The following is a 24,903-nucleotide window of genomic DNA, read 5'->3' as shown; positions in this document are numbered from 1 at the left end:
AAACAAGTGTTAGTCAACCAAGAGCCACCCACATTTCCAAAACCAAGCTCCCCTATTCCCTGCCCTTTAATACTCATCATTACTAAAGACCAATGGGACCTGGCTTTTTTTCACTTTCGCCACTGTCCTGCATTTTCACTATATGCATGTCCCATACCCCCTATTATAAAAACTGCACCATCACAGCCTGCCCTGCTTCTCACTCCCCTTCCAATAAATCTTTTTCATGAGCTCTGTTGTGTAATATGATTTTTTTTTTTTGGCAGCATTCCTTGGCTCTGACCATCGTTAAGGTACTCCCTGTGACTATTCCTTAAGTATGGAGAAGATTTTTATTGTAGATATAAGGGAAACGCAGGCAGACTGGGAAGAACCGGTACTGAATATGGGCAGCCTGGTTTACAGATCGAGTTCCAGGACAGCCAGAGCTACATAGGGAGACTCTGTCTCGAAACAAAACAAAACAAAACAAAGCCCCTACCCCCAATATCAACTAAAAGAGCAGGTATCTAGTGATTTTAGGGTGTGCTGAGATCAAAGTCCAGAGCACAGACATCCAGAACTCCGCCCCACCCCCTCCAACAGCTCATAGCAAACTCAAAAGCACTCCCCAAATGTTGGTGAAATGTTAGGGCTTAGGACTCGGAGCCCACCTGCAGCTTGGACTACTTCTTTGGAAGTAGCAGGAACTGTGGATTTCCTGCAAAGCAGAAAGCGGTGTGCAAATTGGGCTTTCAGCCTAGTGGGCGTGGTCGAGTCCTTGGCTGTGGAGCTGCAGGAGCCTCTCAAAGCTCCTGTAGAGGGCCTCAGAACCAGATATTGCAGGTTCTGTAGTTTTTCCTCAGTTTTCAACGAATTCCCCCTTCGTAGCCCAGGCTGGTATTGAACTCTAATGCCTCGGTTTCCATAGCGCCAGGATCTTTAAATGTTTTGCATTTATTTATTTAGTATAGGTGGAGAGTGCACGTGCTACAGTGCGCGCTTGTGGAGCTTAGAGGACAACCAGAATGGATGTTCTCGCGTCCCATCATGTGGGGGATATGGGATTCGAAGCCAGTCATCTGATTTGGAGGCAAGCGCCTTTACCCACTGAACTATCACTGTGTTGTGGGGTGGAGTGTGGGATGTGTATGTGTGTTTACTTTGTTCTGTACAGCAGGAACAGCTCCTGCCTTGTGTAAGGAAGGCTATTTGTCAAAAATGGTTCATCCTAGCCAGGAGCTTCGTAAATGATAATATTTGTAATGGATCTTGGAAATACTTGAAAGACTGATGTCTGGTCTGGTCTAGTCTGATCTTAGTTACAGGCAGGCCCTGAGGAGGAAACCCCATCTAAAACCCAGCCCTTGCAGACACCCCAGCCCACCCCTAACCGCAGGGAATCAGAAATGGGGTCTCGAAAGCTATGGGGGTTTCAGCACCCTAACCTACACGGAGGCCTCGCGCGACCTCAGCAGCTGGAAGACAACCGTGACGCACCGGCCGCTTCCGATTTCACTTTCCTTTTCTCGGGCCCGGCCGCTTCACCTCTTTGGCCGCTGCCTGGGGATTTGCCCAGTGATCAGTGACGTCAAGAATCCTGAAGTTCCCATTGGAGGACGGAGTTTGGCAAGAGCCAATCCCAGGGCTGGTCCCAGAGAAATCTCGGTGGAGGGCACTGAGCTCCGGGAGACTGCTGGGCGGGGAGGCTGTGGTGCGGGCTGCTTGCTTAGGACCTACCCTGCGGAGCAGCTCCAGGGAGAGGAGTGACCGGACCCGGAGCGCGGCGCGGGTGAGTGCGGTTTGCACTGGTGAGGAGACGCGGAAGAGCGGCCGCCGTGCGACCCGGGTGGGGACAGCGAAGGCGGCCGCGGGCCCTGGGCAGGGCTAACCAGGCCCGGGCGCGCGGGACGGCGAGCTCGCGTGAGCGCCGCGTCCCCGGCTCGCCTTTGGGCCTTTCGCCCTGAGCTCGCTGTGTTCCTTCCTCCTCAGGTCCAGCCCAGACTTACTTCAGTCTCTTCTAGTCCCCAGAGCCAGAAGTGAGCGGGACCCGGATGACGTTCCACCTGGTGGCTTGGAGCCCTGCATGACCAGAAGCAGGTCTTATATTTATGTATCTGTTTATTTATTTTTTATTTATTTATCCTCAGAGTAAACTGGTTTAGCTAGTTGTACCAAGAGCTGTGCGTAATCCCTGATGATTTTACTACCTAATTAGCTTAGGAAAAGAAAGTATAAACCTGGCTGTGGACTGGTACACGCCTTTACACCCAGTGCTTGGGAGTCAGAGGCCAGTCTGGTTTACAGACTAAATGAATTTTAGGATAACCAGGGCTACAAAGAGAACTCCTGTCTTGACCCCCACCCCCACCCCCCAGAAAAAGAAAAGAAAAAAATGTATGAATTTAACTTTGGGAAGTGAATAGGAAGAGACACTTCACAATTCCCGGTACATTCCAGATTTTGACAACACAACCATTTGTGCGTGTTTCAAAGAAGGGAAGAATGACATGCGTTCGTTCATGCATGCCTGAACCCCTTGTTAGTGAGATGGATTCATGATGCCTAGAGTATTCCTCCCAAGTTAAAACAAACAAACAAACAAACAAAACCATATTTTTCTAAAAGCAAGCTTTCATTAATGTCTTTAAAACTGCAACTTTTAAATTTGATAATGATGACAAAGGTGATGACAACAACAGGATGTCTCCATGTATCCCAAAATGGTCTGAAACTGACCATGGCAGCCCAGATTAGCCTCCTGCCTCTTGAGTGCTTGGATTACAGAGATTACAGGCATCTGCCCACAATTTTTAATACACTTAATTTTTTTTAGAACAGTTGTACATTTACAGAAAAATTGAGAAAACGGTGTGTGGAGTGTCTATAACTCCCAACTGATTTCCTTTCATTAACAAATAACACATTATTATTGGCCAAAGTCCACACACTATATTTATTCACCTTTTCCTTTTCACCCAAAATTCTTACCCCTCCATATTCTCATCCAGGTTACTGCACTGTATTGGTTTTTAGATTTGGTTTCAGAGTTTTCAGAGACACTTACGTAACGGCTACCTCAGATAATGAACACACGAAGAGAAAGGTTGATTTTGGTTCATAGGCTTAGAAGTTGCAGCATATGATCCATTGGTACCTGTTGATCTGGGCCTACCGTGAGGCAGCAGGCACAGAGAGAGCAGTGCGCAGAAGTACAAAACCACTCATGTAATAGCCAGGAAGAGGGGAGAAAGAGATGCATCAACATGCCACAGCCCCCTTCTACGATGCTATCTCAGTGTCCTAAAGAGTTCCACCTTGTAAGTTCTGTATTGGTTTTCAGTAGTACTGATGCAAGGAACAAACCTTTTTGTTTGTTTGTTTGTTTTTGAGACAGGGTTTCTCTGTATAGCCCTGGCTGTCCTGGAACTCACTTTGTAGACCAGGCTGGCCTCGAACTCAGAAATCTGCCTGCCTCCTGAGTGCTGGGATTAAAGGCGTGCACCACCACGCCCAGCAGAACAAGCCTTTTTCACGTGGACTTTTGAAGCATATTATGATATAAACACTTGGATGTGTGTTTGTATGGTACCCTTCTATTGTATATCTTACTTTTTTTTTAAATTTATTTTTCTTATTCACTTTACATCCTGTTCACTGCCCCCTTCCAGGTCATCCCCTCCCACAGTCCTTCCCCTATCCCTCCTTCCCTTCTCCTCTGGGAAGGTAGGTGATGACTCTGGGGGTCCCCTCCAACCCCCAACATTTTAAGTCTCTGAGAGGCTAGGTGCTTGCTCTTCCACTGAGACCGGACAAGGCAGCCAGCTAGAACAGATCCTGCACAACAGCTTTTGGGATAGCCCCAGCTCCAGTTGATTAGGACCACATGAAGCTGCACATCTGCTACATATGAGGGAGGAGGCCTAGGTCCAGCCCGTGTGTGTGCTCTTTGGTTGGTAGTTCATACTCTGAGAGCCACTCTTAAGGTTGGGTTTGTGTGTTAAAAGGATACAGTTAAGTTGCCATATTCAGCACACCTTAGTAAGGATTTCATGTCAAGATTTAGGTGCTGACCTCCACACCCAGCTGAGTGTTTGTTGGTTTTCAACATTGTCAAGTTTTGCATTGCAGTTTTTTCCCTTTGCATACAGTATTACTTAGAAGGAAGTCACTTTGTTCATCTAAGGAATTAGGGAGTTTTTAAAATTATTCTCTGTGGGAAATGTGTCCACTTTATTACTTTGTTCATCTGTTTATTTATATCAATATGGACTTTCAGGTATTGATGCTTGCAAGATAGGATTACAGTCCAATAGTGCTTTTTTGTTGTTGTTGCTGAAATCAGTGCAGCTTTGAATATTGAAAGCTGATTGCCTCCATGTCTCTCCTCTTTTAATGATGCCTTTTGAGTAAACACTTGTGTATACGTGACCTTCCAAACTTCAGACAACTTGGCCAAACAATTTCCTTTGTCAAGAGATAAGAAAATCTGGGTCTGGGGAGTTGGCTCCGGGGTTAACAGGATTTCTTGCTCTTTGAGAGGACCTAGGTTCAGTTTTCAGTAACACATGGCTCGTAACCATCTCTAACTCCAGGTCCAGGATATCTAACACCCTCCTCTGAACTCTGCAGGCGCTGCATGCATGTGAGAAAACACCACAAAATAAATCTACAGACTTGAGAAGGAGGGGGAGGAGGAAGAAGAGGAAAGGAAAGGGTCTTGCCAGATGAAGTGGTGATTGCTGATACTCTCAGAACCTGAAAGGCAGAGGCAGGCAGATGTTTGTGAGTTTGAGGCCCCTTTGATATACATAGTGAGTAGCAAGCCAGCCAAAGTCGCATAGTAAGACCCTGTCTCAGAGAGAAAAAAGAAGGGGGGGGGGGGGGATTGGTAAGGAAACTGAAGTACAAAGGTGCAGGATGATTTGTTAGCTGCTACAAGAGAATAGCAAGCAGGACTGAGTCTGCAGAACTCCACAAACCTCAGGTAAAACCTTTTAAGTGAAGGCTTCTGGGGGGCGGGGGATCCAGCTTCCAGGATCACAATGGAAAATACACGGGGAGACGTTGTTTATAGCAAACAAAGGCTTAGCTTAAGATTGGCATTTAAGATGGGATAGGAGAGCTGGGGGTGTGGTGGCACATGCCTTTAATCCCAGCACTTGGGAGGCAGAGGCAGGTGAATTTCTGAGTTTGGGGCCAGCGTGGTCTACAGAGTGAGTTCCAGGACAGCCAGGGCTATACAGAGAAACCCTGTCTCCAAAAACCAAAAACCAAAAAAAAAAAAAAAAAAAAAAAGATGGAATAGGATTTGGCCAGATTGATGGAAATGGGCTATTAGAATACTGACCTTCCCTGAGTGGGGGAGGGAAGGAAATCTGTGTGGGTGTGGCAGAAAAAAAACGTCTAATGCCCAGATCCTGCCATTTAGGCGGTTTGTGAAGCTGGGATCTGAGGGTGCTGTGAAAATTGGGGGCAGAGAAGCCACTAGGGCTCCGAATCCGGGAGTGGTATTTTTTTGCGTGATTCTGTGATTTGGGCCAACTGCTGGAGATAAAAAAGATCACTGAGGTATGACTCTCGTTTTAGCATTCTGAGTAGGTGAGAATACCCATCCACCACACCAGAAAATAAAGTCAATTATAAAGCAGTGTGAGAGTGTTATCATAGAAAGACAGAACTAACTGGGAAGGAGCAGAGATGGGGGGGGGGGGCAGTTTTATCCAAGGCCGAGCTGTGTCTGAGAGAACAGAGTGTACAAGAACGAGGGGAGGAGTATGTCACATGAACGGCCTCTCTCCCTAAATTCTTACTATGGAGTACTCAGGATTTGGGGCTGAATGCCCTGCCTTGTGTGTTTTGAAGCAAGAAAATAGCAGGATGAGACCCACTTTCGAAATGTGATCCCTTCAGAACTCTGTAGGAGAAAGGCCACCTGTGGTGACTATTCTTGCTTGGCAGCCTGACTGAATCTGGAATGAGCAACCATCCAGAAATGGAGGGCACACCTGTGACAGATTTTTCTGTCTGGTTTGAAGAAGGTTAATCTACTTGTAGTGCGTACCTTTGAGATAGGAAGGCACACAACTTTGATCCAGGTTTTAAGTCTGGAAGACACAGACCTTTCATTGGGATCTTGAGGCAGGAAAACGTACTTTTAATGTGGGCCATACCTTCCGCTGGAAGCTTATATAAGGACATCCAACCTTGTGGGATTGAGCAACTATGAGATTCTTGGACTTTCCATTCACAGCTAGCCATAGTTGGACTAGTTAAACTATGGCCTGTAAATCATTTCAGTAAATCCTTTGTGTGTGTATGTGTTCTGTGACACTCTAGAGAATCCTAATACACCTCCCCTCATCAAATATGTAAGCTTCAATTGCTTTATATATCCTTAGTTTATGTGCCACACAGAAGAATATTTTGCCAGTTAAATGATACATGTCACTGATTACATATCAGAGACGCTAAAGATCGAAGGTCATGGGTGTCTCAACTTTGATGAAAAGTAGAAATTCCCTATTCGCTTGCTGAGATGCCGCCACCCACTATATGAATAGTCAGAATTTCCTCACCTCATGGATGGGTGTGGAGTTCCCGGGCTCCATTTGTGGATATTTACTTATTTTTTTTTATTAGTTATTTTCCTCAATTACATTTCCAATGCTATCCAAAAAGTCCCCAATACACTCCCCCCCCAGTCCCCCACCCACCCACCCCCACCCCTTGGCCCTGGCATTCCCCTGTACTGGAGCATATAAAGTTGGCAAGTTCAATGGGCCTCTCTTTCCAGTGATGGCCGACTAGGCCATCTTTTGATACAAATGCAGCTAGAGTCAAGAGCTCTGGGGTACTGGTTAGTTCATAATAATGTTCCACCTATGGGGTTGCAGTTCCCTTTAGCTCCTTGGGTACTTTCTCTAGCTCCTCCATTGGGGGCCCTGTGATCCATCCTGCTGACTGTGAGCATCCACTTCTGTGTTTGCTAGGCCCCGGCATTGTCTCACAAGAGACAGCTATATCTGGGTCCTTTCAGCAAAATCTTGCTAGTGTATGCAATGTATTTACTTATTTTTGAGACAGACAGCCTCACTCAACCCGTCTGACCTACAACACTTAAATAGACCAAGCTGACCTAGAACTCAGACTAGACATCCACCTGCCTCTGCCCCTGCCCCCTCCCCACCCCTGCCCAGTGCTGGGATTAAAGTTGTGTGTTACTGTACCATTCGTTCTGTTGTGATCCCCACGCCCCTTTCACGTGACATACCTGGTACCGTAGCCTGGGCTGAGATGTACATGGGGTAGGTTCACTCTGCCTCCTCTTTCTGACAGACAGAATAAGAATACAACCTGTTGTTAAGCATGAGGAAGCCACTGTTGGTGATTTTGGGAATCTGGGTATGCTGACACCCACTTGGAATCCCCGCACTCAGAGAAAGAAGACTTGGAGTCTGAGTCGGCCTTGACTACATACCAAGTGTGAGGCTAGCCTGGAATAGACGATACCTCATTCTACAACAAATCCCCACTACATCTGATGAACTGCTCCTTTCCTACCTGATAGCCAGTTTGTCAAAAAATAAGTGTTACACCACCCACACCTCCACCCACGCTTCTGCTTCAACAGTTTCAGCCATCTAGATTCTGCTTTGGCTGCTGTTAATAATAGCAATGGCTCTCTACTGCCCATTAAATATGCTGGTATGTCCGCTGAACGTTACTTTTGGTGTTGTGAACAGCTCTGTGACCCACACCTTTATTTCTTCATGGTAATACAGAAGCTCAGGAAAGTCGGGACTCTAACCTCGTGCGTGCTGAACAACAGGGTAGCCGAGGCGCTGTGAAAATCCAGGTGGCTCTCTAGGTGCAGGCTTTGATTGACTGCAGAGGGTGGTAGAAGATGAGGCTTGTGTTTCCCTACTCGGAATGCTAGGAGCCACAGAAGTTGTGATGTCCCAGAACAGGTTAAAGGTCTACTGTGTCTGGAGGTTGTCCTCTGTCTGTCTGCCTGTGTTGCAAGACCTATTTCAGTCGGTTGACTGGTGTTTTTTGTTTGTTTGTTTGTTTTGTTTTGTTTGTTTTCTGTAAATACTTCATCTTGGTGTCAGTCAGGTCCCCCTCCCCTTAAAAAACAAAACAAAACAAAACAGTTGACAGACAAATCCCAACCAAGCTGATGGGGCAGAAAGAAAGTTTATTGGCTCATGGAACTGACAGGTTTAAGGTAGGGCTAGATTTGAAAAAGTGCTGACAAAATAATGCATCTCCCCTTCACCTCCCCTGATTGGCTTACTCTTAGGCCTCAGGAGATTAACCGTCTACTCACCTGGATGATTGCTCCAGGAGCTACAAGACAAATGACGTCACCTCTTGAAAGTTCCCAAGGATCCACAAGAATTTCTCCCCTTTTCCAGCTAGGTGTCCTTGTGACTGGTTGTGATGGACTTGTGTTTTTCCTTTAAGCAAAGGGCATGGGTTATTAATATACCTAAGACTGATACTTTTGCTTCACCCTGGAACTGAGGGAGAGCTCCACTGTAAGCATGGGCTCCCCAGAAACCAGAGAAAGTTAAATGAAGTCCTAGGCTCCTTAAATCACCAGTGGGTAAACTTAAGCCATTTGCTAGTGGATCAAAAAGCACAGTTATCTTCCCCATGTTTTACTGCCTTGCTCTGTGACTGGTTCTTTCTCCTGCTGTCACTTTGCCTCTTCTCGTGTTATGCACACATGCTGAGATTCTGTTTTCTATTCACCAGCTTGTCTAAGTTTGTAAAGCTAAAGGAATCAGGTGTTGGTGAGTCTGTGGAGCTGGTTGGTGGGACTGTACATTACCACGGCTGCTTTGGAAACAGCTCAGCTCATTCTAGTAAAACCAAGAGTTCACGGGCCTGTATGTGTACCTGTAGGGTCACAGGGCAGTGTTCGTAATGTCCAAACTTAACCTAGATGGCCATCAGAGGTAGGAACGGTCAATAATTACAGTCACAGAACAGCAGTGACATGAGCAAAACAAGCACAGTCACATGAGTGACACTCACTGCCATGTTAGAAAAAAAAAATCACTGCCATGTTAGTTTAAAAAGGGGGGAGGGGAATTTCATATTATGATCCCATGCTTCGAAATGAAAAAAACCAGGCAGTGCAGGTGGTGGGGGCTCTACCCATTGTTTATGGATGCATACCTAGGTCTAAAGCTAAAGAAAAGAGAGAAATCATCACATTATAATAACTAAATCCCTCCACAGCTGTCTCCTCACCTAGTTCCTGAACTTACATGGAATGAACCCTGTATACTAGGACTGGATGATGGAGACACACAGTCTGCTCTCCTGTGGTCAGGAGTTGCCAGAAGGGATGGTGTTCAGCTGAGAACTCCAGGAAGGAAAGGGGTTGTAATGCAAAGGAATGATAATGAGCAGGGTTTGGTTTGAGGCTGAGTTGAAGGTAGGAGTGGCAGGAAATGAGTTGGGAGATAGGACTTGGCCATGGTTAACAGCTGGAGGCCCTTGGGGGTGGGGAAGGGGGGAGGGGAAAAGTCTTGACTTTATTCCTGGGGTGCCAGAAAGCCATTTCTGGAGTCTTAACCAGTAACCACATTGGCACTTATACTAGTAGGCTGGGAATGTGTGAGGGACAAAAAGGAAGATAGCTGTAGTAACTGGAGCAGTGCCAGCAGGGGAGAAAAGTTCAAGAGGAGAAGCCCTTCCAGGCTTAATAGTTCCTGATGCTAAATCTGACATGTGTCAGTGTCAAATTTCAAGGAATGTTCTTTTGTTCCCCCATTTAACCTCACTTAACCTGAAACATAGTAGGTGCTCAGTAAATCATGCTTAAACCCTCAATGGTTTCCCAGGTCTGTTGGGATGAAATTCAGACTTCTTTATCTGGTTGAGCTGGGCCAGAGAAAACAGTACAAGGCCATGGGAGAACAGTGGGAGGGCAGGGAGTCATTTTTTTGTTACTGTTTTGAGACAGGGTCTTGCTGTTTAACCCCAAGTTAACCTTGAATGTGTGCCAGCCCTCTTGCCTAAGCCTCCCAAGTGCTGGGGTTATAGATGTGTGCCACCACACTTGGCTAGAATCCAAAGTGCTTGGGCTATGGGACTACAGTCACCAGTATTCCCAAGACAGTCAACTCAGCCATAGCCATAACTAGGGCTACAATATTGGGGAATACAACCTTTGGTAGCAAGCAGGAGTGTAGCCATTTTATATAGCTAGATCACTTGCTTTTTGCCCTGAAGATTTGCTAGAAGACTCTCTCTAAGTTTGTTAGTGAATCCTGGCTGAATTTTACTTCTGGAAGAATTTACTAATTTTAGATTGAGAAATAGGCCTTAATCTGCACCCTATGAACAATTAGGTGGCGGTCTCATGTTACATGGAGCCTTAAGATAAGTATTCTGGGATGGCAGAAGAAGGGACTCCTGTTGGGAGGCCCAGGGGCATGTTTGAGGAGATGCTGGGGTAACTGAAAGAGCCCTGAGGGTCAGGCTGCAAACCTACTTGTCTCTCTGGGTGTTAGAGTCCATAACTGGGGATTCATTGTCTTCTTGAATTTCTCTCTGGCTTTAGGAGTTTAAGGAAGCAGGGAGTAAAGTACTAGATATAGGGCAGAAGAAGCCACAGGAGTCAGGAGAGAATTTAGCACCTAGAGCAAAAATTGTAGCTGTTAAGAAGTGTGGGGCCAGAGCTTGGACACACAGCGGTGAGGGCAGTAGTGCAGGTGTCTGCCTCAGAGGTGTAGACCTTCATGACAACACTTCAGAGCATTTGCAGCTCACAGTGAATCTCACAGCCAAGAATCACACCCAGGATCCACGGTGTTGCAGAAATGACAGTGTCACCCTGCCCCCAACTGGTTTGTTGTAGGTTAGGTGTTTATGAGAGCCTCAGCTTTCTAAGGGAGAAGTGATTTGGAGATAAAGGGAGACTCAGTGAAGGATAGAAAGTATCCCCAATTCTAAGTGTCAGGATACTGCAGGCCTCCCTGCTCCTGTGGAATTGTAGCTAGTTTCTGGATTACTGGAGGACCTGAGATCTGCTGCCACCCCCCCCGCCCCCCCCCCCCATCCCACCCCCATGTGTGACTTCAGGTGCAACATAATTAATACTCAGTCATTTCCTGTCTATTCAAAATACTATTCAGGGTAAAGGGAGTGGTGGTAAAATGCTCTAGTTTGCTTTTCTGCTGCTGTAACATTCTGACCAAAAAGAACTTGAAGAGGAAAAAAAAAACTTATTTCAGCTTATATTTCCAGGTCACAGCCCATCACTGAGAGACGTCAGCACAGGAATGCAAGAATTTAAACAAACATAATTTACTGGCTCACCTGCTGATTTACGCTCAGCTACACAGTCCAAGACTGCCTACCTAGTGATGGTACTGCCCACGGTGGGCAGCACCCTCCTACCTCAACTAACAATTAAGACAGTGCCTCATGGAGATGCCCACGTCTTATTTAGGCAGTTCTCCCATTGAGGTTCCATCTTTCAGGTGACTCTAGGTTCTGTTAGAGTGCCAATAACAAGACCTGGACTGCTCGCTTCTGATAACTTCATGGCAGTGCCTGAGCCAGGAACAGAGGGTAGGATAATGGTTCTATTTTTTAGGAACTTGTGGAGATGATGGGGAGAACAAGGCCAGATATATATAAGAAATCTGAGATCATGGTTTGGGAAAGTACTTTTAGAATTCAGCAGAGGTACACCCCTGTGATCTCAGTACTCAGGAGGCAAAGGCAGGAGGTTAGAATATTCAAGGCCAGCCTGAGCTGCTTAGTCCTGGCTCTAGTTCTGTGGAGGGCCTGACGGAGTAGGTATGGGAAAGTGGTGTGGACTGCTTTGCCCTCTCTTCCCCTCAACCCAGCTTTTTTCCTCTTAATTCCGCAAGCTTGAGCTGCTTCCATCCATAAAAAGCCAAAAGTGCTGTCTAACAAGAGTGCTTCCTGTTATCTCTTAGTAGTGAAGGCTAGAGTGCTTTCAACCAAAGCTGAAGGATACGTTCCCCTTCTCTCTTGTCACCTCTGCTCAGTTTACCAAGCCGTCTGTGTAGAGGAGTCCATCAGGGTATTGAACAGAGGAGATGGTCTCAAGCCCCATTTTACAGTGTGGGATGGCTGGGGCGGAAGTTTGGGCACTTAGACTGCTTCCTGGCTGTGTCCTACAGCATCATGGTTAATAGGACCGTCTTAGTCAGGGTTTCTATTCCTGCACAAACATCATGACCAAGAAGCAAATTGGGGAGGAAAGGGTTTATTCAGCTTACATTTCCACATTGCTGTTCATCACTGAAAGAAGTCAGGATTGGAACTCAAGCAGGTCAGAAGCAGGAGCTGATGCAGAGGCCATGGAGGGATGTTCTTTACTGGCTTGCCTCTCCTGGCTTGCTCAGCCTGCTCTCTTATAGAACCAAGACTACAGCCCAGAGATGGTCCCACCCACAAGGGGCCCTTCCCACTTGATCACTAATTGAGAAAATGCCTTACAGTTTGATCTCATGGAGGCATTTCCTCAACTGAAGCTCCTTTCTGTGTGATAACTCCAGCTGTGTCAAGTTGACACAAAACTAGCCAGTACAAGGACCAAATCTCAGTTTCCTCGGAAGAGTGTCCCAAGTGTGAAATCACCTGATTATTGGAGTCTAGAACCTGAACTTTGAGCCTGAATTGTTCAAGCTTTTGAGTTTATACCTCTGGTCTTAAAAATAACATGTTCAAGGTGAGTCTTTGCAGCCAGGCAGTGACTGTCAAGTTACGGTGACCCAGAAACAAAAGACTCTGTACAGTTAACATTGGCTTTAGTTTTTCTAAACCCACTCATTATTTCAATAGGAGTGTTAGACAAGGTTTTAAATACTCTGGTTTCAACAACTTGACTGGTTAGAGACCCTTTTAATGTATCCGAAAACCATAACCTTTGTTTCCCCAAACTTTTCTTTTTGTACAGTTTTCTCAAACCATTTCAATGTAAATTGTAGTTATGAAGATCTAACTATGGTGGCATCTGCTGAAAAGTGGGTTTTCATGTAGTCTCAGTACGTGCCATTAAGATTATCTCCATTTAAATTTTTCTTGATAGTCCCTGAAATGTTGTTATAACTACCTTTTAAAAACAGAATCTGAGCCAGGTGGTGGTGGCGCACACCTTTAATCCCAGCACTTGGGAGGCAGAGGCAGGCGGACTTCTGAGTTTGAGGCCAGCCTGGTCTACAAAGTGAGTGTCAGGACAGCCAGAGCTACACAGAGAAACCCTGTCTCGAAAAAAAAAAAAAAAAAAAGAAAAATAAAAACAGAATCAGGATAGATTTTATGTTTTGCACCTACTTATTACTGTGATTTTTTTTTTTTTTTAGTTTTATTCTTGAGTTCATGTGCTCTCTCTGTGTGTGTGTGTGTGTGTGTGTGTGTGTGTGTGTGTGTGTGTGTGTGTGTTTTAATTGCTTATGTTTTCCATAAACTGAAAGCTAAATCTAAAGTTTTTGTGAAGTTCAATCAAGTCAAACATTTTTGGAAAATAAACTTCATAGGTGATAGTGTTTGTTTTGATTTTTTTTTTATTTCTTTGTGTGTATGAGGGGGATTATTTTAAATGCCTGCACGTTTGTCTGTGTGTCACATGTCTGAAGAGACCAGAAGAACTGGAGTTATAGCCAGTTGTGGGCTGCTGTGCGGGTGCTAGGAATATGGAACCTTGGTCCTCTGGAAGAGCAGCCAGTGCTCTTAACTTCTGGGCCATCTCTCTAGCCTCACGTGATGGTGCTTAACTCACATGGTTCCTCCTCAGGAGACCTGTGCCAGACTGGCTGGCTTGGTTACGTAGTCTAGGTGAACACTGGCTCTCTCCTTCCTCCAGGCACATTAGGAAATAATCCACTGTGGCATTGTAGGGTCTACTCCAAACCTTTCACCTAATGGCTCTGGTGTCTGTGGATGACAATTTTATTGTTACATTGGCAGTTGCAGAAGGCTTATATTTTCTCCCCACTGCCTTGATCCCTGAGGATCTCGGATGATTCTAAACAACACTGGTCAGGTGCTCTCGGAGGTATGCCTTAGAATCTAATCTGCTAACTCTGCTCCAGGTATTAGCCAGGGATCTTCTGTAAGCCCTGAAATGTTGGCTCTGATATACTGTACTGTACATAGGAGCTTTTATTCAACTTAAATCTAAAGACCCACGGGATCCAGTGTGAGCTTGTTTAATGCGGGGGGGGGGGGGGGGGTGTTGGGGGGGCGGGCTAGTGGTGAAGGCTATTTTATGAGAGAGAGGAATAGTAGCTGAGCTCTATCCTAAGAAATTATAAGTTCTGCCCTTAGAACTACTTGCTTCTCTCCAGCACGAAAACAAAAACAACAAGAAGCTGGCCTGGCTTTTAAACTTCCAGGCTATTCTGCCAGAGCTTCTGGCCCACAGGCACCCCACAGTTTCATTTCCTTTCCTATTTTCAAACTCAGCAGTGTGTTAAATTGAGAACACTGGGTTTTCCTTAAGAGCAAACCAAGAGGTTAGATCAGACACCCTTTAACACTTCTTACGACATTCTGGGGGCTTGTTACTTCTTCATTTGCCAGCTCAATTTCATTCCAAGTTGGTATATGTGCTTTTTATTATTATTATTATTATTATTATTGTTCATTACATCTTTTGAAAAGTCACACATGTCTAAACCAAGGGTGTTTTTGGTTCATATTCTCAGCAGCATAACTCCTCACCTGCAGAGCACTCTTATATATTTTCATATCAGATCTTATAAGGAATCAGCACTGTATGTCTTTTCCTTGTGGTGTATGTATAGGCTGCAGTTTTATGTCTATGTATTTACTATCACCATTAGCAGAGTCCACTAAGCTCCGCTGATGGACTCCCATGGTAAATGTCAGTGATAGTGTTACTGTTCCAGCATTACAAAATGCTGCATGGTTACCTTCCTCCGTGTCCATAGCACAGCCACCTCCCTGCCCAATGTAGGCATTGTGTACCTTACGGGGTGGGGCAGGACCCTGCATTCTTGAGACTGCTTTCAGTTTCAGCTCTTGGATCTCAACCAGTGGTTGAGGAGCCAGGGCTTTGGGTTCTCTCCTGGATCTCTTTCTATGAACCAGGCCTATGCCTAGGGTTTCTAACAGAATTCTTTTAGAAGAATTCTGTTCAGAAGCCCCTGTAGGCTTCTCTCTTTCTCCCATTTTATGGATGGATAAGCTGAGACTCAGAGTACTCAAGTGAGCTTTCTGTTGTCACAGGGGCAGGAAGAGGGCCAGAGCTGCAAAGATTGATAGGAACATCTTTTCTCAGCTAAGCTGTGTACCTAGGTATGTGTACCTACCATACCTGCATAGCCCAGGACAGCCACAGAGGAATCTTCCCTTCCTGGCTTCCCTTGTGGTCTTAGCTTGAGCAACCCACACGCGTATCACTCTTCCTCCTATTGCTGAGGCTGCTCTTGATTTCAGGTCTAAGGAACAGAGACCCCCAAGCTAAGGGTGCAATGGCAGTGTCAGCCCCCTTGAGGAGCCTGGAGGAAGAGGTGACCTGCTCCATCTGCCTGGATTACCTGAGGGACCCGGTGACCATCGACTGTGGCCATGTCTTCTGTCGCAGCTGCACAAGTGATATCCGCCCCATATCGGGGAACCGGCCTGTCTGCCCGCTCTGCAAGAAGCCCTTTAAGAAGGAGAACATCCGACCCGTGTGGCAGCTAGCAAGTCTGGTAGAGAACATTGAACGGCTGAAGGTGGACAATGGCAGACAGCCAGGAGAGCTCGCCCGAGAGCCACAGGACGTGAAGTTGTGTGAGCGGCACCAGGAGAAGCTACACTACTACTGTGAAGATGATGGTAAACTGTTGTGTGTGATGTGCAGGGAGTCCCGGGAGCACCGCCCCCACACTGCAGTCCTGGTGGAGAAAGCTGCCCTGCCTCACAGAGTAAGTCCTCCCAGGGCCTGCGAGGGAAAGTTCTGTCTGGTGTCCCTCCTGCCACAGCTCAGGACACTCATTTCTCTCCACTGCTTATCTTTCCTTAGGAGAAAATTTTGAACCACTTGAACACCCTAAGGAGAGACAGAGACAAAATTCAGGGCTTTCAAGCCAAGGGAGAAGCTGATATTCTGGCTGCACTGGTACGTGGAAATCCAAGCTGAGCGTTGCTCACGCGTTTGAGGGAGGGGCTGGCCAGGTGGGAAATGTGTCTAGGAGTACTTTGGAAGTATGGTTGGTAGGTTGGCTTTAGGCCAACTGGGGATTAATTAACCAAGGAGATGGGGTAGGTTGGCCTGCCCTGTCCTTTTGGGCCTGCTGTGTGTCTCAAACTTTGGGCCTGATTTCTCATCTGATAGGCAGGTTGTCTGGCAGCAGTGGCTATGCTCTGAGGGGACTGGGGAACCTGACTCTGGGCTCTCTGAAAGTGAGGGAAGGTGTGATTTCCTGTGTAGAGGGCAGCAGGGGGTGTTTGGGAGGGTGTGCTGGCTTCAGGGTAGAGACAAAGAAGAAAAGGACAAGGAACTGGGCCTGAGCAGCTCTGAGCAGGCTCTGTTGAGGCTGCCTAGTGAGACTCAGGCCTACTATTCGAAGTTAAGAAGATTGGTGGCACATTGTGTACTTTTGATTAGATAGGTCAGGAGGGACGGCTGATATGGGAGGTCCAGTTCTGGGGGAGTGTGTGTGTTGGGAAAATGGGCAGTGGAGAGATTCTGGGGTCACGCCTGGCAGTGTCTAGCCAGGTTGTGAAGATAAAGCTAGAGAGAGCTCAGGTCCACAAAGTACCTCTAGATCCTGGTGTACACGGGCACCCTCACTTACCGAGAGGGGTTGGGGACTCAGGCAGTTCCAGCCTACAGGACAGGATGTGTTCCCTGAGGACACACATTGCAGCCTCACCAAAGAAGCAGAGTGGAGTCCCACTTGGGTACACAATATATAAAGAGTAATGGGGGTATTGAAGAGGGGCTGACTGAGTTTGGACTTTATCCCTCAAACAGAGCTCCCTGAAAGAGACAGCTCGTATTATCATTGAGAAGGGTGACATTATGTCAGTAATGGGATACACAGGCTCCCTTTCTTTGTCCCAAGACTTACTGGTCACCTAGAACAGATAGTGACAGAGCAGTCAGGCAGAGTCAGCTTTGAGGACAGTGAAGGGAATAGACTCTTTGACAAGTCTCAAGGAGAAGCGGGTGAAGCAGGAGCATCCCAGTGACAACTCCTACCGAAGGTCTAGGATTCACAAGCCAGAGTCCCCAGAGGATTGAGCAGGTATCACAGTTCCTAGAGGTATCACAGACAAACACCCTGTCCCCTACCTTACAGACAAAGCTGCAGGAGCAGAGGCAGTACATTGTGGCGGAATTTAAGCAGGGCCACCAGTTTCTAAAGAAGCGGGAGCAGCACCTGCTAGACCAGCTGGCCACCCTGGAGCAGCTCCTCACTGAGGGCAGGGAGAAGTTCAAGACCCGGGGTGTCAGTGAGCTTGACCGGTTGACTCTGGTCATCTCCGAGCTGGAGGGCAAGGCACGACAGCCAGCTGCAGAGCTGATGCAGGTGAGAGTCGTCTTGGCCCAAGTGGGAGACAGGTACCACTGTTCTATGGCCTTTGAAGAAATTCTTCCTCTTAGGCTCTCAGTTTAACTGTGTAAAATATGGGTATGCGAGTCTTACCCAGTCTACATGAGCTTAGACATTAATGTGGCATTGCTTTAGAACAATAATCATCATCTACAGAAAGCATCTAGAGATGTTTAAAGGGCCATAGAACTGAAGGTCTTTGCTGTCCTTCCTCAGCATGAGACCTCCATTGAGCCTTCTAGGTAACAAGGCAGATATTTGTTGTTTTTGAGACAGTCTTACTGTGTCATCCCATCTGTCCTCAGATTAAAGGCATTCCTGTCTCAACCTTCTGAGTGCTGGGGTTATAGATGTGCACCCCCACGCCCAACTAAGGCAGGCGCTTATTTGATAGGTGCCTTACATGGTTCTAGAGATGGGCTGAGCTGTGGCTGTCAGGATCCAAGGTGCATGGAAGGCAAGTGAAGAAAGATAGATGAGAGGTTTCCTCTGGACCATAGAGCATCATCAACCTGGAGAACGGTGACCGAGGGGTACCTCGGGACACAAAGCGAGAGCAGGCTGTTCCGTTCCACTGACAAGCCTCTTCACCCTTAGCATTCTACCCAAAAGGGGAGGGCCGGACCTTCCCTCCGTATAAACCAGGAGAAGGGCCATATGCTGGTTTCCTCTGACCCCCCTGGTTTGACATCAGAAATGAACCTTTCTGCCATCAGAAGACACACAAAGGTCTCTAGGGTTCCAGACCAGTGGCAGGGCACAGTGATAGCCAGGAGAGAAGAGATGTCTGTGCTAGTCCCAACCACAGGCTGCATCATCAGGAGGCCTCTCTTTGCAGCAGATTGAGCCACGTGTAAGAGGCACCCTGGGGCAGATTAGGAATGAGGTCCAACTCAAAGCTGATATCTACCCCCCCCCCCCAGGCTTTGGACTCTTCTCTCTTGTCCAGTATCCCTCAGGGGCTCCCTCCTTAGCTCCAGGCATTGCCTCTTCCCTAGATTTATTTTTTTATCAGCCTCTGGGTCACTTGTCTCCTCTCCCTCACCCCGTTTCTTTCTTCCCCTTCAAGGGGCGCATCAGACTTTCCCAGCAGCCAGCCCTTCCACATGTGCATGTGAGTTGTGAGTGGAGCAGCTGAGAGTGCCAGGGTTTGTCAGCAGTGTGTCTGTCCCTGATCAACCCTGGGAGTAGCTACTCTACCGAGGCCCCTGTCTGTGCCTGAGGGCTCTGCCTCGGAAGCTGCCATGATGAGGAGTGCTGAGGAGAGAAATCCACTTAAAACCACTACCCAGAATGCTGGCGTCAGCAGATTTTGTCTATATTCAGGTTTCGCTGGAGCAAAGCTCCTGAAGCTTCTGGGACAGTCCTCAACAGCCATGGTTGGACAATTGCGTTTTGTTTTCCAAATTGCACCTCTCTACAGAGCCAGCCTGCCCTCTGCCCCAACCCCCTTCACCCTACTGACTTTTGTAGCGCCCATCACTTACTGACATGCTGTGGTGATAGTAATCATTTTCATATTGATATTTTTACTCTCTTGTCTGCTTCCCTCTGCTAGGATGTCTGCACTACACAGGTAGGGATTTTTCTTCTTTTTTATTGCTACCTCTAGCTTCTAGACCAGTCCCTGCCTGGCACAAGGAATCACTAAGCAAAGGTTTGTGGAATGAGTGAAAAGAAGCAGCAAATCGGTCAACACAGAACTGTGGAGGTTTCAGACTCTCCAAAGAATCCTCTCACAAGATGCGCCCGCCCTCTCTGACCTTGGCACTTGTCTTCCTTTCATGCAGACAGCACCACTGTCTTCCTTCTGCACAAGGGGTTTTTCCTCGGATCCTTGCTCCAAAGCAGTCATGGGATGCTCAGGTTCTCTCTTGTGCCCCCTGCTGCCATTTCCATATCCCTGGTCCACAAGCGACCTCCAGGATGACCTTCCTCCCCTGTTCCTATTGCCTCCTGCCACCATTCCCGAAGGAGCAGCCTGGTGGGTGACTGGGTTTCAGCTAGTTGCAGCTTAGAGCTTAGTAGTCCATACAGAGCAGAAGTTCCTTTCTGTCTCTGCAGCAGGTCAGAGGTGAGGATCTCGAGGTCATCTGGGAGCTGGCTTATTTCTAGCTGTCTGTCTAGTCTTGGGAAAATTGTTCTCCTCCATGCACTTTGAGTTGGGCTCATCGATGTGTTCAAACATCAGCCAATGAGAAGAAAGGAACTAGAAAGCATTTTTTTTTTTAAAGAACAAGACTGAGAAGTCTTGGGTTTGTTTGGTGGGTTTTTTTGTTTTTGTTTTTTTCCTTCCTGCATCCCATTGTAATTTGGTCACGTGACCAGACTTGTTGTAGGGTATGTGGGAACTGTGATTTCTTGACTAGTAACATGTCAGACTAGAGCGTAGATAGTTTAGTATAAAGAAGGGGAAGCTGGGCATGGTGGCGTACGCCTTTAATCCCAGCACTTGGGAGGCAGAGGCAGGCGGATTTCTGAGTTCGAGGCCAGCCTGGTCTACAGAGTGAGTTCCAGGACAGCCAGGGCTACACAGAGAAACCCTGTCTCGAAAAACCAAAAAAAAAAGAGGGGGTGGGGCGGGGGAGTTGTCCTTTGATCTCCACATACATTAAGTTATACCACACATATGCACACACAAATGTTTAAAAAGTGGGGAGTAAAGGGTGGGTACTGGGGAATACTTGCTTTTTATTCGACTGTATGTGGATTAAAAATCACTGTTACCCTGTCCTGCCTGGTATAAGTTGGCCCTGACTAAGCCCTTCCCCAGTTCTTACCCATCTATACCAGCTAGGGCTTTCTCATTCTTCAAACCTGAACTTAAGTGTTTCCTTGGACATTAAGTGTCACCTCTGGTCGTTTCTGACCTTATATTAATTGTGTTGTTTATTTTATATGTATGGATGTTTCTACCTGAATGTATGTCCGTACACCACTTGCATGCTGGTGCCTGTGGAAGCCAGAAGGTGGCACTGGGTTTCCTAGAACTGGAGTTATAGATAGATGGTAGTGAGTTGCCATGTGGGAGCCTGTAATCAAACCCAGGTCCTCTGGAAGAGCAGCCAGTGCTCTTAACCACTGAGCCATCTCTCTAGCCCGGTGTCTTTTATTTTATTTAATGTTCCACTCGACCGTCAGTTCTCTAAGGGAGGGAGCCATGAGTGCTTTGTTTGCTTTTGTGTGCCTGTCTGTTACATGGTACTAATTGTGTAGACTCAGTGTGTACCTGCCTCTTATATGGTACTGGCTGTGTAGACTGTATGTGCCTGCCTGTTATATAGTGTTGCCCATAGATGCAGTGTGTGCCTGCCTGTTAATATGGTACTAACTGTGTAGGCTGTGTGTACCTGCCTGTTAATATGGTACTAACTGTGTAGGCTGTGTGTACCTGCCTGTTAATATGGTACTAACTGTAGACACTGTGTGTGCCTGCCTGTTGCATGGTACTGACTGTGTAGATGCAGTTTTACTTAATTCACTTTGGTGCCTCTGTTTTCTTCCCTTGCAGGACACCAAGGACTTCGCCAACAAGTAAGAGTTCACTTGCTCATCTTCATCATTCTTCTTCCTTCCCACTTCTATGGCTATGGTCCACATAGTAGTAGGAGTGTAGGGTGCCAACTGCACAGCAGCCCTTGCTTCATCCCATGGCTTTTAAGAAAGAGGGCAATCTTTGATGATTAGATATTGTTGTCTCCCAACACGATCTCCAGAGTCCAACTGGGCTCACGGCCTTCACCTGAGCACAGCAAGAGAGTAAAAGCCTGACTTGGCAGAGAGTCCGCTCACTTGTGAAATCTTCTGGCAGTCTTATATCCTGGTTCACATAGTGTCTTTGCCAGTTTTTCTGTCCTTGATTAGGGATAATGAGACCTTCCCTGCTTGCCTTGTAATTGTCATGAACACTGGCAGAAAAGCAAGAAGAGCCAAGTGACAGGTGTTTGTGTCTATCACTCTCTCAGGTACCCACGGAAGAAGTTCTGGATTGGGAAAGCCATCCCTCACATGGTTAAAAGGAAGGCAGGAGAATTCTCAGATAAACTTCTTTCTCTGCAGCGAGGCCTGAGGCAGTTCCAGGGTAAGCACTGGGAAAAGCACCAGACCGGGGGTCAGGCTCGGCCACACTGGGAGGTTTCCTGGCTTCTCCCCACCATAGTCTCCCATCTCAGCCTTCCAAGGAGCTCTGGCTTCTGTATCTTTTATCCTTGGGATCTCCAGTAGAGCCTTGTTCCAAGTAAGAAATGAGTTCTCTGGGTCTGCAAGTCATTTCTATCTTTATTTTTTTTCTCCATAGGCAAGCTGCTGAGAGACTTGGAGTATAAGACAGGTAAGTGAACAGAAGGTTGTTCCCATTTTACCCTGTGGAATCCTCACTGGAATTGCCCACAGGTGGCCCCACCCCCTTACGTTATTTCAGATCAGTCTCCCGTGTAGTCTGCAGTATTGCTGAGCCTTTGAGGTCACAGGTCACATACCATAAGGTCCTTCTTATGAGACCTTATGAGAGCAAACAGCAGTGGCAGCCCGAGGCCAGAGATCATCTATGCTGTGTGTAGCAAGTACCTCAGGGACACAGTTCACAGAGACAATGATATAAAGAGTGCTCGGGAAGATATAGAACTGCTCAGTGAGGCAGATACTGTGGAGACTAGTCACTCCTTCCCAGCCCACCACTGACACTGTTACTTCCTCCCTTGTCCCATAGTAAGCGTCACCCTGGACCCACAGTCGGCCAGTGGATACCTACATCTATCAGAGGACTGGAAGTGCGTGACCTATATTGGCCAATACCAGAGTGACTGCCTGCTCCCCCAGCAGTTTGACTGTGAGCCAGGAGTGTTGGGCAGCAAGGGCTTCACGTGGGGAAAGGTATACTGGGAAGTAGAGTTGGAGAGAGAAGGCTGGTCAGAGGATGAAGAAGAGGGGGAGGAGGAAGAAGAAGGGGAAGAGGAGGAAGAAGACGAGGAGGTTGGCTATGGGGACGGATACGAAGACTGGGAAACAGATGAAGAAGACGAATCACTGGGGGAAGAGGAAGAGGAGGAAGAGGAAGAAGAAGAAGAAGTTCAGGAAAGCTGCATGGTGGGAGTGGCCAAAGACTCTGTGAAGAGGAAAGGGGACCTCTCCCTGCGACCAGAAGATGGTGTGTGGGCCCTTCGGCTCTCCCCCTCAGGTATCTGGGCCAACACGAGCCCAGAGGCCCAGCTCTTCCCGGTGCTGCGGCCCCGGAGAGTGGGCATCGCCCTGGATTATGAAGGGGGCACTGTGACATTCACCAATGCAGAGTCCCAGGAACTCATCTATACCTTCACGACCACCTTCACCCGGCGCCTGGTTCCCTTCCTGTGGCTCAAGTGGCCAGGAACACGCCTTCTGCTGAGACCCTGAACTCCAGAACCCGCCTGGGTCACCCTACAGAAACTTTACTTCTCTGAGAGTCCAGGACTCTGAGACGAAGAAAGATTACCTGGATCCCACACCCATGGAAACTTCCCTTCCCTGGGTTTCCAAAACTATAATGGAGGAAGGTTCCTGGCCAGAGCACTAGGAGGAGGAGAGGGAGGGACATCACATCCATTGCCACCCATCTCCCCACTGCCACGGCCAAAGTTTCTCTCAACACTGTCACCCTATCCATATATCTTACTCAGCTTCTCATTTCCTCTGAAGTTTCCTGCTCTGAAAACCAAATGACTCCCTCTTTCCTGAACACACCCATTTGTCTTGTCCCTGTGTTCTCTGTTGAGCAGGGCCTTGGCAGCAGCATTTTCTGGTTCACTTGTTAGCCAGTGCCCACAGGTAGACTTTCAATCACATCTGAAGCTGTTTTGCTGTCCTCAAAGTTGAGTTTCCCCGTGCCCAAAACCACCCTGTTGCCTACCTTTCCTGGTGTCTTAAAATCACTTTTCCTTACCCCACAAGAGTTAAATACACAAAGATGCAAGAATGGATATAGTCAAGACCCACAGAAGTTTCCAAGGTCGTGTAAGTTTGTGTCCTGGAGTGCTGGTAGAGTCACCTCCTAGCCTCAAACCCAGACCTGAGTAGGTAGGACTCCCCAGGGACATCTGTGTTTCAGAAAGCATCTAGGCACTATGACCCAGATAGTGACTGTGATCAATAAATTACCTCTGCAGAGTAGTCCTGTGAAAGGAGTGTTTAAAAACAACCCGAACAGCTCGCTCTTGGCCAGGAGGTCAAGACCTCGTTGCTGACACTATGGAGTGTCCAGATTCACTTTCCTAGGAAGGAGATGGACTGGGGAAGGGGAGAGAGGGCCAAGAGGAATCTAGAGAACCTCTGTCCTAGGTCTTACTATGGAGAAAGGGCCTGCAGTATCGCCCTGCTGACCCAGCTGGTGCCCGTAGTTGAACACGAGCCCCTGCTTAGCCAAAATGATGCCCCCCTTTTTATCCTTAAACATTCCAGATTTCTTCTGCCCGTGCAAGTGTTAGCTCCTCTTGGCTCTTGAACAGACTGTTCCCAGACACTGGATCTTGGTGGCCTCGGAGTCACCACAGCGTCTCGAGACTGAACACTTCGTATGCATCACATGCTGCCTGAGTCACTAGTACCTACACAGTGGCTCCCTCACCACTCTTTGTTCTAGAGTTAATCATCTTCTCTCCCTTCTCCTTCATTTCCTGTGTCTTTATTACTAAATAAACTACACATTTTTCTCAGTGGTCAGAAATTTCAAGACAGTCATCTGGTGCTGTCTTTATTTTTATCTTGATGCCTACTAGAGTGAACTTGAACCTGAGCCATTGATTGGTCTCTCTGTAGACAGCTTTTAAATCCCCCTTTTGGCATTAAACTGGGAGTTCTGGATCTTTTCCCTCTGAGGCCTGTAGCCCAGCTAGCCTAAGTCTCATGTAGCTGCAGATGACCTTAAGCTTCCTGTCTCTACCTTCTAAGGGCTGAGATTTCAGGTAGGTGCCACTATGCCTGTTTTGGTTTTTTGTTGTTTTTGTTTTGTTTTTGGGTTTTGTTTTTGTTATGTTTTGTTTTTCAAGACAGGGTTTCTCTGTGTAGCCTTGGCTGTCCTGGAACTCACTCTGTAGACCAGGCTGGCCTCGTACTCAGAAATCCGCCTGCCTCTGCCTCCCAAGTGCTGGGATTAAAGGTGTGTGCCACCACTGCCTATGCCTGGTTTATATAGTGCTGGAGACTGAACCCAGGGTTTCTCGCATCCTAGGCAAGCACTCCCCCAGGTGGCATCCCAAGCCCTGGTCCTATATCTGAACCCTGTGTCTCCTCTCCTAACTTAACTGTGGTTTTGTCACACATTTAATAACTTCTGAGGTGAGTTTGGAAGTTTTAAAGCCTTCAGTATCTGGAAATGTTTATCTCA

The 24,903-nt window shown here is 47.3% G+C and overlaps 1 protein-coding gene and 1 non-coding gene across 6 annotated transcripts; one reads left to right on the top strand and one right to left on the bottom strand.

Moving 5' to 3' along the window:
* Positions 1 to 1,622: 1,622 nt before the first annotated feature.
* Trim26 (tripartite motif containing 26) lies at positions 1,623 to 24,253 on the top strand. Of its 5 annotated transcripts, none has more exons than XM_021149165.2 (10): positions 1,623 to 1,771; positions 2,004 to 2,079; positions 15,439 to 15,911; positions 16,010 to 16,105; positions 17,292 to 17,522; positions 19,105 to 19,122; positions 21,058 to 21,080; positions 21,512 to 21,627; positions 21,844 to 21,876; positions 22,255 to 24,253. In XM_021149165.2, exons 3-10 carry the CDS (start codon positions 15,474 to 15,476, stop codon positions 22,935 to 22,937), a joined length of 1,638 nt encoding a protein of 545 aa, XP_021004824.1. In that variant the 5' UTR covers positions 1,623 to 1,771; positions 2,004 to 2,079; positions 15,439 to 15,473; the 3' UTR covers positions 22,938 to 24,253. The 5 variants fall into 5 exon arrangements, with proteins under 5 accessions (XP_021004824.1, XP_021004823.1, XP_085689286.1 ...); XM_021149164.2 differs by having other exon boundaries at positions 1,636 to 1,771; positions 1,972 to 2,079; XM_085833160.1 differs by having other exon boundaries at positions 1,636 to 1,771; positions 1,972 to 2,092.
* LOC115029779 (small nucleolar RNA SNORA51) lies at positions 7,229 to 7,358 on the bottom strand. Its single transcript, XR_003835345.1, has one exon. It is a non-coding gene; the product is annotated as a small nucleolar RNA SNORA51 (small nucleolar RNA).
* Positions 24,254 to 24,903: the final 650 nt, after the last annotated feature.

This window comes from Mus caroli, unplaced genomic scaffold (genome assembly GCF_978045245.1).
Source record: "Mus caroli unplaced genomic scaffold, Mus_caroli_1 scaffold_18, whole genome shotgun sequence".
In the NCBI taxonomy this organism is placed as follows: domain Eukaryota; kingdom Metazoa; phylum Chordata; class Mammalia; order Rodentia; family Muridae; genus Mus; species Mus caroli.
This window is presented reverse-complemented; position numbering and strand designations above follow the sequence as displayed.

Bases quoted from the DNA above. Each gene is read 5' to 3' on its own strand.
- Trim26 (XM_021149165.2), top strand. From the start codon at position 15,474: ATGGCAGTGTCAGCCCCCTTGAGGAGCCTGGAGGAAGAGGTGACCTGC. The intron at 16,106-17,291 runs GTACGTGGAAAT...CCTACCTTACAG, and splicing joins CTGATATTCTGGCTGCACTG to ACAAAGCTGCAGGAGCAGAG. The intron at 21,877-22,254 runs GTAAGTGAACAG...CTTGTCCCATAG, and splicing joins AGACTTGGAGTATAAGACAG to TAAGCGTCACCCTGGACCCA.